We start from the raw sequence: 21,114 nt of genomic DNA, 5'->3' as shown, positions 1-21,114 counted from the left end.
CATTTGGGTTTTTTTCCACAAAAGATGAAACAACAAAAACAAAATACTTTGTATGTAAACATTAATGGTAAAAAAAAAAAAATTGAGTAGACAATTATCAAAACAGTGACACTTACAAAGAATCAGAATTAGTACAAACTGAAGAGACAAAATAAAAGGCATGGAAACAGTAAATATAACCCAGAGGTAGTATAATGTATTGTGTTCTTGTATATAATAAGATTTCTTTTGTTAGCCTTGTTTCCCTGAATTGTATTGGTGAGATGTATTCCAAAATGACGATGTCACCTGATTCACCAGTTTAAATATAAACGGTATCGGTATAGTATTATTGATTTTCAGATTTTTAGGTGTGGAAATTAACCATACTAATACACTTTAAGAGCACTGATAAAAAGAACCTTTCCAGACAAGTCTTAAGGTGTGTCGGGTAAGGCTTTTCCACAAAAAAAAGTTACCAATTACCTAGTTCAAAATTTACTTAAATATAACACTCTTTAATCAGTTTATGACAATGCTTTTACATAAACAGTGATTGTTGAAACTCAGTAATCCAAAGTGCTAAAATAATGCCGGTAAATAAAGTTTGCAGGTGGTCTATATTGTATTTTCCACGTTTATCAGGCTACATAATGTAGAAAACAACTGAAATAGGAACAGGAAGTAAAAGATGTGACTGTTACATCAGAAGATTGAACAAGCTGCAGGTCATAAAGTATCTTTGCTGCCATCTTCTGTGACAACAGTCTTACTGCATTGTTGCCATGGCACCACCTATCATCATCCATCAGGCAAGCATTGTCATTAGATGTCAGTGTAAACAGCTTTTCTTATGCTGAGCCAGTATCACAGTGGAGCTTATGACTGTAAAATATACAATACGCTATCTCACAGGTTGGTCGGGTTTTTTTGGGGGGGGTTTTTTAACCATAAAACACATTCAATAGTTGGAAAAGCAGCCAGAACTGAAAAGCACTAATTAACAGTGTGTGAGGTCATTTTAGATCCACTTGAGTCAAAATAGAACAAAAACAGAGTTAAGTGAATTTTAATCAGTTCACATAAAACAGCAGGATAATCCAGGCAACTGTACATGTGTTTCAGGTTGCAGCCAGTTTAATGTAAGGTGCTAAAGAAGAGGACATCCTCCAACAATGTGTGTTTATATGTTTTACTCTCTAATATGGAGGACCCTAACTCTTAGATACTGAATAAAGCAATTCATCATCTGGTATTAACTGACTAAAATAACTGAAATGGCAAGAATGCACAAATATATTAATGCATCAATAAAATGAACAACTTATATATGTTTTATATTATACTTTTTATAACAGGAGCTCTTGCAAATAAATAAATCGTGGGAAAGACATGTGCATTGAAACAGCCAAAAAGGATATAACACACAGTTTGTCACACTATGGTAAACAGAGGATTTGATGGGTAAAATAACCACCAAGCTAATACTGTGGCATGACGCTGCTTGCAACAATATTCCCCATTCAGGTTAATATATTACATTAATGGTCAGGGAGTGTGAAAGAGCCCAAACAGTCAGGTATTTACATTAAGGAGATGGATTTGGTACAGGAGGTCAGATACCCAGCTAGACTCTCCATCCCCGAATAAGCCACAGGATGCAGTCCATTCAAACAACCATGCTGCTCAAAGTTTCTTCCTGCGTTCTCGTCCTCATACTCAGCTTTTCGTCGACCAACGGCAGTCACCTCTGACGTTTGACCGACAGGGGGCGTGGCCTGAAGGCAGCTGGTCTGGACGCTGTGGTCCTGCAGGGCGGAGGTCGTGGATGGGGTTGTGGTGGTAAATTGTGGATCAGACAGCAAGCTGTCCTCCTGTAACTCCTCCCACAAGTTACCTGAGCAAAAATTAAGACATATCTGTAACTCCATGATTAAAGAACAGACCTTTGGACATGTCACAGCAAGAAAAGTACAGGTGTAAATAATAAAAATAATGATGGCTGAATTTCTATTTAACTGCTTCAGTTTCTGGGTCCTGGTACTGTTCATGGTGGCTCACGGTCACATTGTCACGTGTGTGAAGCACTAGTGGTCCTGTGGACCAAACTAGTAACACTAAAAGCCCTACTAGTTAACTAGTGAGCTGCAAAAATGTTGACTAGTTGACACGTTGAATGTTGTCCAAAGTTGCTTACTAGTTAACTAGTTAAGACAAAAATGTTTACTAGTTAACACGTTGAAGCCTCTTTTTCTGTCTTACTAGTTAACCTCAAAATATTTACTAGTTAACAAGTGATGTCAAAAAAGCCTACTAGTGACACTAGTGAGATACATTTTGACTTTACTAGTTAACTAGTTGGGTCCAAAATGTTTACAAGTTAACTAGTGAAAGCCAAAATGCTTACTTGTTAACTAGTAGCACACAATGCTAATGAGGAGGTGGGGAAAAGGGGCTTTAAGGCTTTCTATTGGCTCTCCAGTAAGAACTCCCTCTAGCCAAAGTTTAACCCTCAAAAGCCTAAAGAGCTTTCTGTGTTAATACCACTCCTTAATACACTATCCAGAGGAAAACATGATTCTTTTTTATATTAACCACAATGAAAAAAACATAGAACATTGTATTTTCTGTTTAAAAATGCTCTGCTTGATACATTTTTTCACAGTAAAACACAAATATATGCAATATTTTTTATTTAAAATCATGAATTATAGCATTAGGACAAAAATATCAAGAGTACCTCAAATTAGTTCATTTTACCTCAAACTGCTTTTGTTTGGCTGTTTTGAAATGAATATGCTTGTGCTGACATTTCAAACAGTCTTAACAGCAACATTTGCACAAGAGTTTCTCTATAATGCAGTTATTTATGTTATGTTAGTTATACATGTTTGAAGTGGCAGATTTACCATTATAAAGTCACATTTACTATGGGATCAAATGCCATAGGATCAAGCCCTGATTTTATGGGCTCCTCATTGTGAAAAAAATAAAATAAATATATATATATGTTAATACATGTTAACTAGTGAGGGCCAAATATCCACTAGTAAGGGTTAACTAGGTACACACATTTGACCTTACTAGTTAACTAGTTAGGTTCAAAATGACTCACTAGTTAACTAGTGACACAATGTTTTCCTCGCTGGTTAACTAGTGGAAGACATTTTGTCTCACTAGTTGGACTCTGTCCTGAACATGTAAAGACCTTGACAGAACATGTTGAACAATTTTTCTTACATGTTGGATCTTTCCTTTAACTGGTTGAGCCTCACCCAGCACTAGTAAGTGTCTGGGCACCACTAGTGAGACATTTGTTCAACATGTTGGGCTTTCTGTCACACTAGTATATATTTTTGGCGCACTAGTTGACGTTCCCATTGTACTACTTCAACAAAAATGAATACTAGTTAACATGTACCCTCCACTGATTCAACTAGTGATGTGATAAAATTGTACCAGTTAACATGTATGACAGTTGCACCACCACACTAATTAACTAGTAAAGTTCAAACAGGCATCAACTAGTTAACTAGTGAATGTTTTTTTATGTTAACTAGTGTGCAACATGCAAATGAAGTAGGCGGGATACAACAAAATCCTTAGTCCTGATTGGTTTCAAGGTTATTATAGTTTTGCATTTTTCATTAGTTTTTATTTTTATTTCGTTTTGACTTTTTGTTTTCAAATTCAGTTTAGTTTTAATTAGTTTTTAAAGCGGGTTTGCTAGTTTAGTTTGTATTAGTTTTAGTCTTAATTTTGTAATATGGGTTATTTGTTGGGGGATTCAAAAAGATCAGAAAAAGTATTGTGTAATAATAACTCAACAAAAACATCGTACAATTTTAGAAATATGTATTCACAATGTATTCAACAATAACACCAGTACATAAAATGTAGCCTACATATGGTCATAAATATGTAAACAGTCTACACAAGACGCAGTATGTGTAAAATGTGACGTGTTCCAGGAAAAAAAAACCTCAATAGCCAACAGACTAAAGAAGACATGAACAGGACGTTTTCAACTTTGGTTCGAGTAAAGTGGCGAACTTTTTGAAGTCAATCGAGTCACACAGTTGTGTAGACATCCCAGTATCAATCCACACATTAACCCACGCTTCCTCCCGCTTTTGGTGCTCCTGCGTATTTACTAACCAGCAGCTATCGGGTCGCCGGTGAAAGCCTTCCTGTAGTGTTCTCTGTCCTGCTGTTGTCTCCGTCATGCTGCCTGGCCCTGTATCCATACATCCATGCCCGTAACGTCACCGGGGTTAGCTTCTGTTTCGGGGAAAGGGGGCTTTGCGTTCTCCTTTACCTTGTTAAGGTAAGCTAGGTTAGCCTCCTAGCTTGTGTGCGCTTCTCAAATGTACTTTCAAATTCGTAGGATTTTTCCCTGTAATAAATTGTCCACATATTTTACCACCTTCCACTGCAAGGCGCTTTTATCTGACATAATCATAATCAAATAGGACTGCCGCTTTCTTCCGACTTTCGGTACCGCCATGATGCCAGGCGAGAGGCACGGAGCCACGGACATGTTGTATTCATTTTGACGTGGAATGTCGGAATTTCTGGGTTCCCAGTCGGAAACTATACATGTCTACGGGAAATGTCATGGTCGGAGAGATATAAAGTTATTTGCTCTATGAAAGATTGACAAAGACGAAAACTAAGGACATTTACTCGATAATTTTATTTTATTTTAGTTAGTTTTGTAAACAGACATTACAGTTTTAGTTTAGTTATAGTTTTTTTGTAATGCCTCGTTTTTATTTTAGTTAACGACAATGTTTAACATTCAGACATACAGAACAAATTCCACAATATGTGCCAGGTAATATTAGATGGTTCACAGAACACAGAATCTTTTATTTTAAACTGGAGAGCCAACAGGAAGCCTCAAATCCCCCTCTCCCCTCCTCCTCATTATCATTGTGTCTTACTAGTTAACTAGTGCACACTTTGGCTTTTACTAGTTAACAAGTAGACATTTTGGACCGCACTAGTTAACTAGTAACGTCCAGAAACAATCCAACTAGTGAACTAGTAAGTTTGGCTTTTACTAGTTGAGAAACTTGGCTTTTAAAATCAAGGATATGGAATAAATGCTCAAAGTGCTTCACATACTATGGGCCATACACATGCCTTTTCTGCTTTGAATAGTCAAAATGTCTGCTGTGGAAAAGGTGTAGCAGAGAATGACGAAAAATAAAGCAAAATGTCACAGAGCCATCGTTAATTTAATTCATTGCACCTGTGCTTTTGCTTCTTTGACATGAAAATGTCTGCTGAGGCCTGATAGCAGCACAAAGGTTTAATACAGACAAGATTTTTGTTAATCGACAAATGCAGACTTTGTACCCAAACAATATGATGCTACATTTTGACATCCCAGTTACAAAATGAGGAAAGCAATTGCTAGCATGCTACAAGACTTTGATGTATCTGTGATGAGTTCTTTTTCACGTGTGTGTGTGTGTGTGTGTGTGTGTGTGTGTGTGTGTGTGTGTACGATTGATTCAGAACTTTCTCTCTTTGCACAGTAAAAAAAAAAAAAAAAAACATGCCTGACTCTCGTACCTTGCAGCTGCAGGTCAGTCAGACTGGGGTTAAGCGTGTCGATGTCATAACTGGCGTCTCCTTCCAACAGCAAGTCCTGCATGTTCCTGGAGCTGAACTCAGCCTGTAGGGCGTAAGGCATCTTACCAGTCACGGGGGAGTGCAAGCTTCCAGTGGCTGATGGGACGCCAGCTGCAGGCAGCTGTCCACATGGTGAGTACAGTGCAAATGAGTTGCTGGGGTGAGCAGCAGCAGGGGGAAGGAAACGGGGCTGCTGAGGTTGAACTTGGGCATACTGTGGACGTTGAACGGGTAGGTAGGGTGGTCGGAGCTGGACTGGGGTGCAAGATGACGTGGTGGTGCCGTAGATAGGGGCCACTCTGGATAAAAAAGCTGGGTTGGTGTAAAGTGGCACAGACCTTAACTTGTCCGGTCTCTCTCCCAGAAGCCGATCAAGGTCTTCTGTAGAAAAAGTGTGTATCAAATAAAGTTTGAATCAAATATATAGCCTACTAAAATTAAAAAGTACAGGTCAGATCAGCAAGAACTGATTAAAAGGGCAAATGTCTGTACAGTACATCTTTGACCTTTTAATCTCTTACCATAATGAATCCATTGTAAAAATCAATCTTCTGTAAAAAAATTATTTCCCACTTGATTTCCTCGCATTTAGGGGACCCACCTGGCTTCGCCATGCTCCTGCGAACAGTGACAGGGTCCTTGCGACGCCACTTGTGCAGCTCCTCCTGCATTTTCTCCACCTTGGCTGGATTGAGAGCCCAAAGACAGCCTTTACGGGACGAGTTCCCATTTTTGTTCTCCACCTTCTCAAAGCACTTGTTCAGGGAGAGGTTGTGACGCACAGAGTTCTTCCATCCATCAGGAGCTGACTGACAACAGAGAGTGGTAGATAAATGCAGAAGATGGGAAATAAAAGGTTTAAAGCAGCTGTTCTGTTCTCTCTCAGAGTGGTACATGAAGAAAAGTACTGAGCACACTATTAGAGCTGCAACATCCTATCCACTGTGCTACCAGGATACTTCATATCATTTTCCATATAAAATGCCAGAAAATTGTAAAATATTATCTTCCAGTGACGTCTTCAGATAGCTTGTTTTGTCTGACCAATGATATATGACATTCTATTACATAAGCCAAAGACAAGCAGTAAATGTTTACAAGCTGGTACCAGTGAATGTTGACAAATGACAATGAAATGAAAAATAGTTGGCAAATTATTTTATGTCAATCAAGTGAATGATTAATCAACACATTTTCAGCTCTACGCACTGTGTTTAGTTCCTTTGGAAAGTGCAAAATAGCCAAGGATAATTCAAAAATACTTTCTGCGGAGTATCATTCATCTGCCTCATCTGGCCCTGCAGCCTGTGTTTAATGTTACAGGCAGCTGTTTGGAAAGCAGCCATCTATAAGGTCCCTTCTTGAATATAAATGGCAGCAAGTCTTTGAGCTCTTTCCAGAGGTGAGTCTGAACTTTTTTGATTTGTAGATACCTGCAAACCTTTGAAGAATGTACAGTATTTGTGACAAACCAGGGTTCAAACAGAGGTTCAATCCTGCAGCTGCCTCATTTGATTAATATTAAAAGAATATTTGAATTTATCAAGTACATATAATTATGATAGCTCTTTGGTTTTACTTATTAGATTTGATTTACTGAATGGTGAAACAGTCCCTGCAATATCCTCTCACACACACGCGCACATACACACACACACACACACACACACACACACACAATCTCCTCATTAAACTGCCATGCCAACCTCGTGCTTCAACATGTTACCCCAGCTGGTCCAGGGCCACCAAGCTGCAGGTGTAGCATATTGATTTTTTTAGGGAGTAATTAAAGCTGGGGTGGCAGATTTCTGGAAAAGGTACAAACAAAACAGGAATTTGAAAATACAGCCCTCCTCCTGCAGCTCTCCCCTCTCTGTCCAGAGCCCCTCCCACCAGACAAGCATGGGCATATGCACACGCTCAGTAATCTGTACCAGTACCAGTCATCTCTTTCAATCATCCTGCAATTCTATGATAATTACTGTCCTGCTTTCTTTTTAAAGCCCTTTGCGATGACATACTGTGATTCAAGGCTCTAGCTAGTTAGAGCCGCAGCAACATTTTTCTCCATCTCTGAAACGCTTTGCTGATATTGATGCATGTTTCAGACTCTCTTTTAGACTCTTATTGAAGTCCATCTACCTTTTTGCTTTGCAGTGTAGGCAGTTGTTGCCAATTATGGAATAGCAACTTTTTCTGCTGTATTTTCTGCCATTGAATCAGGCTTTAACCATCTGAAGGGATGTGCACAACAAAACACTGGGCAAACCTGAACGTGAATCCTTAAGCTACTGATCTACTACTGAAAGACTATCAATTGATCTATAGTGACTGCTGGAGCAGAATATTTGTATGGGTTGTTAAAGTGTTGTACTTCACAGCGACATTTTGTCGCTGTTTTTCAGTTCTGCTTGTGCTTCTGATGAACCTGAGGTTTTTTCAGTTGGTTAAAATCAGCATTTAATAGAGAAAACATGAATCCTGGTACCTTGAAATAGGGAAAGTGTTCAGTCATGAAGCTGTAGATCTCACTGACTGGCAGGCTTCCTGTATTACTGTTCTTCAGAGCCAAGAAGATCAAGATGCTGCCGTCATGAAGGAAACATTTTTACATTAGCATTTTATGTATGTGTTATGTTACATGTGGAATTCTGCACATTGTTGCTTTACATATGACTATGTAAAGGTAGACAGAAATACGGATGTTGGCAAATACATGTTGAAATGTGATGCAATGTTACCTGTATGAGTAAATGGGCTTGGGGAAGTGGGACTGTGTGGTGCTCTCCTGGTGTGATTGATTGGAGAGACTTTGGAGACAATATTTTGAGCTGTTGGACTGATCATTATTAGGATACAGTCTAGATGAGACCTGTAGAAGACACACACACAAACACACACACTTTATGACCTTTTATTTTATTTGTTTGGGTGAGTCATATGTACTGCCTGCTGCTCTTGAAACAAATTGGGTGGCATTATCTTGGCTCGTATAGATTATTGTGGTACCCTCAAACCTAAATATTTCTCACTCACGTTTTGAATCATCACATACATCAGATCTTCTACAGTATTCCTTGATGGCTCACTCACTCACCTGTTGTAGAGGGCTCGATGAGCTGTAGGATGGATAGCTTTGAGACAGGAAGCAGGAGGGCTTTGCTGGTAGAGTTGGTAGTTTTGGGTAGGAACTCTGCAAAAATAAGGAAGTTGTTTGGAAAAGCCATCTAGACTGTATTCATTTGTAATAATAAACATAAACATGCCTAGGACCTATACATGCACTAATGGAGGGATGTCAGTGTCTAAAATTAGCAGCAGAGCTAAATGATTTGCTAAGAAGGAGAGCTGAATTCATAATGCACAGAGTGAGGCAAAATTACTATTTTAATGGTTGTAAACCAAGCAAATTGCTGGCTCTGAAATTAAAACAAAGCGAGTCCAGAGCTGCTATCAACAGCATCCGCACGGACTGAGGTATCTCAATGAATTCTAAAGATAAGTGCTAATTTTCAATCCTTTTATTCAAAGTTGTATGAGTCCTCCTGCAACCCAGATCCGACACAGTGCCAGGAGTTCCTAAAAGAGCTAAACCTGCCTCTTCTTGACTCAGAGGAGGCAGAACAACTGGGTCAACCTATAACGTTAGAGGAACTTAAATCAGCATTAAAAACTGTTTAACTTCTTCTACAATACTTTGACATATTAGGACCTATCATTTTACAAACTTTAACCTCGGCCATAGAGAGGGGCACAACAAACCAACACTGCACTAATTTCTGTCATACCAAAAAAGGGCAAAGATCTTACAGAGTGCTCAAACTACAGGCCCATCAGCCTCATTGGAACTGATATTAAGCTCTATTCCGAAGTCTTGGCACTCCGCCTAGTATGATTCATTGAGAAACTAGTCCACCCCGAGCAATCAGGTTTTATACCAAAGCGTCACGCTGCAGACAACGTACGTAGATTGTTTCATGTAAGAAGAAGCCAAAAAACTTCCAACAAAAGCAGCAGTTTTATCAGTGGACGCGGAAAAACTTTTGACGGCTTAGAGTGGAACTACTTGTGGCAAGTAATGGAGAGGCTTGGTTTGGGGACCAACTTCATTGACATGGTACGTACTTTATATGTGAATCCCACGGCCATAGTCTCAACCAATGGCTTGCATTCTCCATTGAACAGGGCTCGCGACCCCATGCTATTTTATTGCGATCTCTCTTGAACCGTTAGCCCAAGCCTAAGGCAAAATAAAATATGTAATGTCCAGATTAAATCCAATAACAGCTCAATATCGTTATTTGCAGATTATATTTTGCTGTACATCTCTGACCTTGAGAACTCTGTTCCAAAACTTAAGATCTTCAACGAGTTTGGCTCAATCTCCGGCTATAAAATGAATTGGAATAAATCTAATCTTCTATTGAACAACAGACAGGTGACATCAGCTATTAGTGGTACAATACCAACCCAAAGCAAAATTACATATTTGGGCATCACCATACACACATCGCTACAGTGAGTTGTCCAGGACAACTATGAAACCATATTAAGTAGTGTTCAAAGGGATCTGGCCAATTGGTCTGCGCTGCCAGCATCGCTATGGTCCAGGATTGCTGTTGTTAAAATGAACATAGTTCCTTGTGTGAATTTCTTAAGTACAATGATCCCCTTACCCCCACCAATACATTTCTGGAAGAAACTTGATACCGTAATTCGGCAGTATATTTGGAATAATAAACAACCTAGACTAAAATACTCTACCCTGCAACGTACCACAAACACCAGAGGCCTGGCCGTCCCCAACCTTAAAGTGTATCACAGAGCCTTTCAGCTACGGGCCCTCAGAGTGTGGATGGACCCCTCATCTACAGTTCCATGGAGAGAAATAGAGCAAAACCTCACTGGAAGTCTAAGACTGCAAGACCTTGCCTTTGCAGGTGTGTGTCCATCAATACACTGACCAACTTTAAACAGGTAGAGGAGCAACTACGCTATACCAATAAGTGGCATTTGAATACCCCAATATGGCACAATGCACACTTAATGTCTGGGAACAAACCCTTTGCTTGTAACCATTGGAGTGACAGAGGTATTTATACTTTAGACCAGCTATGCAATGAGAAAGGTATGTTGAGTTTTGAGGACCTGAGAGCTAGTTTTATGGTCCCCAGGACATCTTTATACCTTTATCTTCACTTAAGATCAGCCCTAAAATGTTATGGAATGCCATGGGGAAACAGTCTTGAGGCGCACCCAGTCATTAAATGGTTTGTTGATTTTCCTGTGAGAGGATTGGTGTCCAGGATTTATGCTAAACTGATGCAAGTATCTATAGGAGAACTCCCAATAGTAAAGAAATGGGAGCAAGAGCTGAGCCCTGAGGGGAACGCAATTAATTGGGAGACAGTTTGGGACAACATTTTCCACTGTTCCAAGAACCTAAATCACCAGCAGAGCCACGTCAACATATGTCATAGGACATATTGGACTCCTCAGAAGAGATATGTCTCTAAAGTCATTCCCAATCCATATTGCACGTTCTGTCAACCTGAACAAACTGGAACTTTCCTGCATATGGTCTGGGAGTGTGAACAGGTGCATGAGTTCTGGAATAAAAACAACATCAATAATATCTGATGTGATAGGATGTCAAATTCCTACTGACCCGATTGTTTTGTTACTTAATGACGACTCTAAATTACACCTACTTGGGAGACAGAGGAAAATTTGGCTAGCCGTCTAAACTGCAACTAAGAAAATTATAGCTCAACGCTGGCTTCCCCCCCCATTCACTTTGTATAACACAGTGGTTGGCATATTTTCTGGACATAGTTATGCTTGAGCTCTCTACAGCAAGGATTAACAAAGCCAAATCATTGACTATCAACCTATGGAAAAACGCAGCAGCACAAATATCAGACCTAATGACCTCAGCGCCACAAGAACTAGAGGAGAGTGATTAGGCAAGGTGTGATTTCTGTTTGTTTGTTTTCCCCGCAGAGGGTGGGAGAGAGAGAGAGTTTGTGTTCCTGTTCAATTTGTGTATCTTTGTTCTGTATGTTTAAAGTTAAAAAAGCAATACAAATTGATCTTAAAAAAACAACAAAAAAACAGCAATAACAAGCCACAAGTTCAGCTGCAGATTCAGGTGATAATTCTCTGTAGGTTTATCACTACGAGCGACCCCTTTCACATTGTCACATGATACATCGTTACTATAAAAATATTGATTATAGCCATCTCCTATGTTATTAATGAATACCAATGAGTTGATCACTGTGTGCAGGCATCTGTGCAATAGTCTTAACAATAGTGAGGAACAAAGTGTAGTGCATCTTTAACACATTTAACACATTTCTGGTCATCAACTTGTTGTTTTGGATTGCACAAACTGAAAGAATAGGTGAGGGTAAAATAAATGTAACATAAATCTAGAAACCTGAACACTGCCGTTGTACTGGTCCCAGGATGTTGGTGCCTCGCTACTTGACCTGTGTGAAAGAGTGTCAGAGGTGCACACCTCCTGCAGACAGCTCAAGGAAGACAAGCACTGTTGGAGGCAACCCGCAGCCGTCACTGCTCCATCGCTGAATTGTCGACGGTATGGGTGGAAACGGTCAGAGTCAACGGGGCCTCGTCCCGGTGCTGATCCTGACCCTAAACCGATGGTCCCATCAGCGCTGTGCCTCCTGTTCAAAGCCGCGGTCCTCAAGCTGAAAGTGTTGCTTTCTTTCTGGGTGAAGCAGACATCCCTGGCAACTTTAGTATGTGGTGTGATCAACATCACAGTGGATACAGATCATTAAAAATGCAAATCCCAATAAATCTATACTAACTGTTGATAAACCCATCAGGGCTGGGTTCAATGTTTCAATCATGTCTCCACTCCCATTTCTGGACCAAGAAGTTGCCAAGATGCTTACTAGGAATCCCCTGAGGCCATTGCTAGAAAACGTCCTCTCTCATAGTATAAATAATCCACATGAACCAGAACAGCCTTTTAACCTGAACAAACATGTTTACATACTTACATCTTGAGTTATTTTATTTCTTAACTTTCTGGAACTGTCTGACAGATTAAAGGAGTGGTTCAACATTTTGGGAAATATGCTTTTTAACTTTATTGCTGAGAATTAGACGCTACAGCCAGCAGCTGGTTAGCTTAGCTTAGCATGAAGACTGGAAACAATGGGAAAGGGCTAGCCTGGCCTCACAGCACAACTCACTGCACCCGGCCAAGAAATAGTGTGGCACATAACCCCCTATAAAATATTTTTTGTACAGGTTATACAAACAACATATAGCATGTTATTTGTTTTACTTTTAAGGTGCTAATAAACTGATTTCCTTTTACCTTTGGACAGAACCAGGCTAGCATTTTCCCCTTGATACCAGTCATTATGCTAAACTAAGCTCATTGGCTGCTGGTTGTAGTTTCATACTTACCGACATGAGAGTGGTCTCAATCAAACTCTCTGCGAGAATGTGAATAAGCGTATTTCCCAAAATGTCAAACTAATCCTTTAACAATTTGGTCTTACATACTTTATTTCCCCCAGATGTAAATAATTTGCTTTAAAAACAATAGTCCTTGGAAAGCCCATGGAAAGCAAAGGCCATTTGTCGATGTACTGTATAAGCAGGGTCACATTTTATATTTCCAGTGTTGAAGAAGCTGTTTTGGGTTAAAACAGGAAGGCCTGAGGTGGCTCAGTACCTGTGATTCTGCCATCTGCTGGCAGCAAGTCCCACCGGGCTCACAGGTGTGTAGGCTGGCCTGAGGGGTTGATGTTTGAGACTTTGTCCTGGTGTGGGAAAATGTAGGGGAGTCTGAAATTCTGCACCAAAATCTGCTCCTGTGAAGAGATGGAAAACTTAATTTGAGATGGGAGTCATCAATCTTTAGTCAGTTGCATTTTCTGGGGAATCTGCATAGTTTGCAATGGATGACCTGTTTCAGTTTTTAGAATTGTCATTTGCACACTTTGTTCACACAAATATTATGCTTTTAAAGAAATAGTTTTTTTTAATGTTGGGAAAATGTGATGGTTCACTTTGTTGCCAAGAGTCAGATCAGAAGATTGATACCACTCTCATGTACAGAAACACCCAACTCTAAATATGAAGCTATCACAAGCAGCTGTTTAGCTTAGCTTAGCATAAAGACTAGAAATAGGAGCAAGCATACAGGCAGTCGTGGCCAGGTTGATGGCTCAATGTACTGAGAGGTTTATGCCTCGACACAGAGGTCCAAGGTTCATATCTGCTCTGTGATGATTTCCTGCGTGTCTTCTCTCTCGCTCTCTCTCTCTCCCCGCCCCTTTTCACCTAGCTGTCCTGTCAAAAATTAAAGGTGGAAAAGCCCAACAAATAATCTTAAAAAAAAAAGCATACAGAAAGCCTGGCTCTGTCCACAGGTAAAAACATATGCAAACATCTCAGAAGTGCATTTTGTTACCTTCAGCTGCTGCCACCATATTTACAATAAGACATGAGAATGGTAGCCTATTACAGTTTTTTTTTTTTTTTTTTCGATTGCTAAACGACAGTCGGCACAACTTGAGCCACATGTGCCAAACTCTAACTACAGTCTGCACAGCAGCAGTTCATGTGGACCAAACTCAAGTTTGTTTTTTATTGCTTGAACACAGTTTTCAAAACTCTCCACACGTATCCCATGGCTTTGACTACAACCTGCACAACACTGTGGATTTACACCATTTTGTTCAAACGCTAACACACTGCTGTCAAAAATGTTAACCACACATTCAAAACAGAATGGATTTCAGTCTGGTGCATTTCAAACACTGTTGCTTGCAATTTCAGCTGAAAGCCTAAACAGGTGTCTTGTTTTAGACTTGTTAGTGTAGTGAACACATACTGTACATATATAGCTCAGAAAGCCTGGTTTTGTAAATAAAGAAACACCTAATAAAAATGAGGCAGTTATTCACTGTACAGTTCAAGAGAAACAGTGAACAGGTAAAAGAACAAAGATACCAATATGTCCAGGCAAGATGTCTGAGGTTACATACACAGCTGTAAAAAAGCTGAAAAACACTACCTTTACTATAGTAAAACTGCACACTTACTGTTGATGAAAATGTGTGGCCTGATGCTGGAGAGAGGCAGGATTAGCCCCACAATTCTCTGTTACTATTACATACCTTTACTTTGTAACTTTTGTTCTAGTTATTACGTAAATTACTACAGACAAAATAAATATATATATAGTTAAGCAAATTGCTGATTTTCATTCCTTCTTGTTTGCCTTAAAAAAACTGGTATGTTATAAAATAAAAAAAGATTCATGTGGAAGAATGTCACTCTTCTTTAAATAAAATATGAATTAGTTTTAAGTCACTCAAATTATTGAAACTGTAAAGATGAAAAGTTTCAAAAGTTTCAAATTCCTGTATTGGTGTTTGATGCTAGTGCTTTTACTCTGTGTGTTCTGAGTGACGGTGTGTGTTGTCTTGATGAGGATTGTTCAAAGTGTTTCATTGCACTGAGCCTGTTTTGAGACGTGTGTGAGGAGTTGTGTTGCTTAAAAATGAGTTTTGCAGGTGATGTGAACTGTTTAGCTCAGGTGACTGTTGGTAACGCAGACTGTAGTTAGAGTTTTGCACATGTGGCTCCAGTTGTGCCCACTGTCGTTTAGCAATCCAAAAAAACAAAATCGCTTAGCTTAGTAAACACTTAGCAAGAAAGCAATTAGGTGTATTTCCCAAAACTTCAGACTACTCCTTTGAATTTTAGATCAAATAAGATCAGATAAGATGGAGCAGATAGGAGAGGAACATGCAAGTGGCAAACAAAGTAAGCTGTTTGTTTTTCTGACAGGAAGCGTATGTCAAGATAAAATACTTCTTGTCACTGATCCTTTGAGATCATATCTACTGAGTCATTATTCTACTGTAAATCTGCGAGATATACTATACTGTGTCCTCTGACAGTATGAGTGCAGGCGTTAGAAGAGTTCATTTTCATTGTCAGTTTATTAAAACACCAAAGCTTGACATATTTGGATGTACATGGGGTAGGTTTATCCGGCTAAGTGTAAATAAGTGTTATCTGATCCCAGCGGAGGTGACAGACACGTGGCCCAAGTTCCAGTAAAGGTAACCTCAACCCCCAACATAAACCAAGCTCATTAAAACTGCCAACAAACCATGGCTGTTAGGTCACGTAAAGCCAAATAATGCTGAGGCAGAGAGCTGTGTGTGTGTGTGTGTGTGTGTGTGTGTGTGTGTGTGTGTGTGTGTGCAGTAGTGCAGTGTCAGAGAGAGAGAAGTAGCAATCAGGGCTTCTTTATCTCTACATCAAAGTAGGCTAAAGTGTCAAGGTGAAAGTTGAGAGCTTGCCTTTTAACAACTGTGGCACTAAATCCTCTCATCTGCTTGACAGACACGCTGCCACCAGCCAGAACGGATGCACTTATAGAAAGAGAAGTTTGCGTGCGTGCGTGCGTGCGTGCGTGAATATGTTTAACGTGCAGATTTAGCCCCAGTTTGGGTGCTTCTCTATTTGAGTCAATCATCAGTTTTTCCCAAAAATGATTACATGGCGATCTTTTAAAAAACTTAAGTCAATTTATATATTTTATTGTATTGCTGCAGTAAATTAAGCCTACATGTTAATGAATCAATAATAATTAAATAATAATATAATATATGATAATGTAACACTGACAGGGGCCATTCTGCTGGCTAATAATTACTCTTACCTTTGATTCGTAAGTTCATTTTGCTGATTATACTTTTACTTTTGATTTCAGGATCTTTACTTGAAATTGAGTATTTTTACTTTAGTGTTGTTGATCTGTATAATTCTTCCATACACTTCTCCAAAAACCTCAATGAATATTTGGCTCTGTCAAATATCTCCAAAATCAAATTTAACCTGTATTTAGCGTTTTTTAATCTTTGCTCAATTTTGTTCTTTAAACATGCAATGTTTTATTTACTTTAATCATTTAGTCCCATTTGAAGTGGTCTAGAACTAGGTTGTATATATATATATATATAAATAAAGCACGAATGAAATTACGTGCATGGCTCCTTTAAAAACAAGGTAATAAAATAGAGCTCTATGAATAAATATATATTTATTCATAGAGCTCTATTTTATTACCTTGTTTTTAAAGGAGCCATGCACGTAATTTCATTCGTGCTTTATATATTTCTGTGTTTTACTGAATGACAATAAAAGGAAACTTGAATCTTAAATCTTCAACTGCCACTGTGTATGAATAAAGAAAAGCTGGGTGTTGGGCCTGTATGATAATGTTTCATTACAGTACAGTATCAGCTGTGTCATGAATCACCTGCATTGGTATCATGTGAGGATAGTTTTGCTGTGGTTCAGTGAATCCTCTTTATTTTCTATATTATATATTATCTATATTATGTAGGGAACCAGGGACAATGCATCCCATTACATCATTTTATTACGTTACCTTATTTTGAATGAACTATTATGCTATATCAAAATATAATAGATTTATATTTCAATTTACTTCTAAACTGATTTCAAAGATGTCTAAAAAGTGTAAAAAAAAAAAAAAAAAAGGTTCGGTAACATTAGTGACAATCAGTGGTGGAACAAGTATTCAGATCCTTGACTTAATATAATATACCATACTGTGAAAATACTCCACTACAAGCAAAAGTACTGCATTCAAAACCTTCCTTAAGTAAAAGTATGCATTATTAGCGAAATTTGTGAGAAATGTAGTGGAGTATAAAGTACAGTATTTGCCTCTGAGATGTAGTGGAGTACAAGTATAAAGTTGCATAACATTGGAAAACTCAAATAAAATACAAGTACCTCAAATTTGCCCAAACTTTCACAAGCTTTACACAAATGTTCATAATGTAGGGCTCTTTTGTGTCTATAGTAATAATAATAAATAAGACAAGAACCGGTATATCTGTTCGTCTAATTGTCAGGATTATATACTGACAGTGTTTTGTCAGCAGTGTTGACATGACAAGGCCGCCGCTCAAAGTTCACAGCGGTGAACCAGCTTTCAGCACCTACAGCGGAGCAAACAGCAGCAGTGGAGTACTATGTTCTCTCTTAGTTACTACATAAACATGGAGGTAAAAAGAGTAAATCAAAGCAAAAAGAGCAAAATTGTTGCAGCAGTTTATATAAACACCAATTGGAAAACTGTCAAATGAACTCACCTAGCCTTCGCAAACAGTAACTGCGCCCTCTCTTCTTTGTCAATTTGTAGTTTCAGTCAGATTTTCTCACTCAGACCCTCTGTCGACATCTGAGCCCATTAACCCCTAATGGATCTGGACACCTCACGTCCCCTCTTCCCTCTGAAGCACTTCGATTAGATTGACTGTCTACATATGTATGGAAATGGTTGATGGGCTGGTTTCAGATTGTGTGTGTGTGTGTGTGTGTGTGTGTGTGTGTGTGTGTGTGTGTGTGTGCGTGCGTGCGTGCGTCACCCGTCCAGGCTAGCCCAGCCGTAAGATGTACAGAAAGAAAAACCTGCTGCAACAGGTTCCAAAATGTCAGTCATTGGCAGCTGGCAGCACATTCTCTTCCTCCTTCCATCAGTCTTTCTTTGACTGACTAAACAGTTACTTGTCGAAACGGGACATAAGATACACTACTGATCACAGCCTATGGCAGAGAGTGGGCGCAGTGCCCTGGTTTCTGAGCACACCCATGGCAAAGGCTGTCTTAAATTTGATCCAGTTCCACTTGACTGTTGCGCTTTCAAACAAATCTGTGCACAAGTAAATGCAGGCAGAATCATTTGTGCATTTGAAGCATGCAAGAACACACGTAAAGTTGCAGCTACAGAGCAAAACCGAAAGCACTGGTTTCTCTGAAAAACAGAAGCAGTCAAACTGGAAATTTCTGTTTCTGAAGATGATACACATGATGAATGGACATACCCACCAATCAGGCTGTTGTGGTCTGCAGGATGTGAAATCAAACTAACCACCAGGCATCTCTTAGGCACGTTTTAAGATGCTCCCCAGGGACATCTTTTCATTTTAATTTTTCTTGAGAAATTTAAACTGGAGTTCCTCTCGGAAACTTTTGCAGTGGCAGTATGAGGCTCAAAGAGTACTTGAGGCAGAGAAAAGAAGGAGAAAGAGAGGGAGGGGTAGGATTAGGGAGATATGACAATGCAGGTATATTCCTATTCTATCCTCCTAATGAACCAGGAAAGCAGTTGCAAGCTTAGTGCGTATCAAGGGTATCGGTCATATAAGAACATAATTTCCCACCCACCTTTTTAAATTATTAGTTTCGACCCCCCCACTTTTACCATGTTTTTGTTGAAAACACATCAAGAACTTTAGGTCCTGGTTAATCTTGGTAGTTGTAGAAATGACTGAAAGATGAATGTAGTGTATTTTGGACAATTTATAGGGACAGTTTGACTTGTCCTTTCCTATTCACTCATTGTTATAACATTAAATTGATTAATTTAACAGAAATTGCAATTGGTGTATGGTGGCCGACAGGGGCAAAACGCCCTAAGAAAACACATGCAAATAGACAAAACACAAGCAAATTAATAAAACATCTTCATTAATTTGACAAAACATGTGCAGCATTCAGCAAACGCGCTGCAAATGCACACAACACAACCAAATACATAAACGCGCTGCAAATAAAAAAACGATGCAAAAAGAAAAGCACACAAACCCCGAAAACAAATGCAACAAAAAAACGCAGCATCCAGATTACACAACGGAAGTTCTCCAGACCTCTAGAGGGAGCAGCTAGTGGAACAGCTTGATTTTCGACCCCACGGGGAGAGAGTGCTCTGCCTTTTTATTAGAGTCGGGTATGGCTGCAGCCTGGAAAACTCCCGTCTCATGCCTCCCGTCCATGATAGACTGTATATTAAATTAATATATATATACACAGTCTATGCTCCCGTCTCATGCCTTCCCGGCTGGTGCCGTCCCTGAGCTTCGACTTTTCAAAATAAAAGCTCGCATCTGGTCCCTATGTCTTCGTACTTTGGTGTTTTGGATGTTTTTGAACTAAACAGTACGGTAATCGTGCTAATGAATACAATATATTTTTCAGCATATGTCTTACTTACACACGATGGAGTTAGCAAAGCAGTTTGAGAAGGTGCACACTTGAGAAGGTCTACACTTCAGTGATGCGCCTTTCGGACCTCAAAATTAAACCCTCTCATGTAATATGGCTTAAACAAACATCAATGTTAAACGCTGATGCAGTTTTAAATGTTTTATCACCACGAGCTTACAAACGTCTCTGCTGATTGAGTATTACCTGTGACCTGAGCCAAGGCACACCCACCAAACAAGAGAACACATAACTCAAACATAGACTTAATATTTACAGTCTATGATCTCAAAGCAGTTGCACACCGTTTCACAACGGTGCACACCGCTCTGAGATTGAACGCGTCCCGCCGGCTCTCTCTCGCTCTCTCACTCTCTCACTCACTCTCTCTGGATTGAAGGCACCCCTTCATTTGTACTTTTAGCTTTTTTATATATTAAAATATGTGATCTGGGGTCGGTCACTTCCTTTGTGAAATTAAGATGAAATTACAAAATGTAATATTTTTCTCGTGCTAGAATAGCCAGATAAAAGTATCAAACCACCTGTTAAAAAGCACCAGAATACAGAAAATAATATCTGCTCTGTTTTCCAGGGGGGGCCCTCTGTTAAGATTATCCCACCCACATTTTCTAATGCTTATCCTTGAACAAACCCTGACCTCAGAGAGAGGGTGAGGCAGAATGACATGAGACATGAAATAGAGGATTAATTACAGATTGAATAAACTCTTGTGTTACAGTGCAAGGCCTCTGCCGAGCGAAGCTACTGCCGAAGGGTCTTTCTGCCAAAGATGGAGTTCTTGAATGTGGGAACAGATTCCAGGGGGCACTTCAGTGAAAGTCTCATTGTCTAGGAAAGAATTGCTCCAGTGCTGGGTGTTCTCAGTTTCAATATCATGTTTTGCAGAGCTAGAATGTAATAATGTATAATGTTATTTACCTCTTTATAATCTTAAAAGAATAAAGCTGCGTTTGTTTATACTGCTCTAATCATCACCTGGCTGTCAATATAATTAAGCATCAGTCAAAGTTTTTATAATCCCAGATATTTTAATAATTTGATTCTTGATGACTGATGTTTTTATTTGTCATGGATGAAAATACAAGTAAAAATAGACAGAAGTTGTAAACATGCAATAAAATGTTACTCACTCTGAATCAGTAACATAGCATATTGTGTCAAACTGTCAAAAAATAATTTGCTGATAATAGACTCTCGAGCACCATTTTTTAATCAGTAAAATTGTTTTTGAATCAATATTTGGGAAACAGGGATCGCTAACAGCACTTTGGCAAAAATGCAAACAGAGTATTAGTTAACTCCATGGTTAGCTCACTCACCAGGGCGATCTGGCTGTCGCCGGAGAACTGCGCTCATCAGTAGAAAAGTTAAAAATTGGGCAGG

General features: G+C 39.2%; 1 protein-coding gene across 2 annotated transcripts; it reads right to left on the bottom strand.

Annotated features, from left to right (window-relative positions):
* Nucleotides 1-1,032: 1,032 nt before the first annotated feature.
* On the bottom strand, nucleotides 1,033-18,349 carry foxn1 (forkhead box N1). 2 transcript variants are annotated; one of them, XM_078246285.1, is made up of 9 exons: nucleotides 17,817-18,349; nucleotides 13,343-13,481; nucleotides 12,065-12,358; nucleotides 8,720-8,815; nucleotides 8,364-8,494; nucleotides 8,111-8,207; nucleotides 6,224-6,431; nucleotides 5,563-6,000; nucleotides 1,033-1,876 (listed from the first exon to the last, which is right to left on the bottom strand). In XM_078246285.1, the coding sequence occupies exons 2-9, from the start codon at nucleotides 13,355-13,357 to the stop codon at nucleotides 1,563-1,565; spliced, it is 1,593 nt and encodes a 530-aa protein (XP_078102411.1). In that variant the 5' UTR covers nucleotides 13,358-13,481; nucleotides 17,817-18,349; the 3' UTR covers nucleotides 1,033-1,562. The 2 variants fall into 2 exon arrangements, with proteins under 2 accessions (XP_078102411.1, XP_078102410.1); XM_078246284.1 differs by having other exon boundaries at nucleotides 5,563-6,003; nucleotides 17,817-18,347.
* Nucleotides 18,350-21,114: the final 2,765 nt, after the last annotated feature.

The sequence above is a fragment of the Sander vitreus genome, chromosome 3 (genome assembly GCF_031162955.1).
Source record: "Sander vitreus isolate 19-12246 chromosome 3, sanVit1, whole genome shotgun sequence".
In the NCBI taxonomy this organism is placed as follows: Eukaryota; Metazoa; Chordata; class Actinopteri; order Perciformes; family Percidae; genus Sander; species Sander vitreus.
This window is presented reverse-complemented; position numbering and strand designations above follow the sequence as displayed.

Excerpts from the sequence above, each read along its gene's own strand:
- foxn1 (XM_078246284.1), bottom strand. Across the intron at positions 8,816-12,064 it reads AGTACAACGGCAGTGTTCAG|AGTTCCTACCCAAAACTACC; the intron begins GTTTCTAGATTT and ends TTATTTTTGCAG. Across the intron at positions 6,004-6,223 it reads CAGGAGCATGGCGAAGCCAG|AAGACCTTGATCGGCTTCTG; the intron begins GTGGGTCCCCTA and ends CTTTTTCTACAG.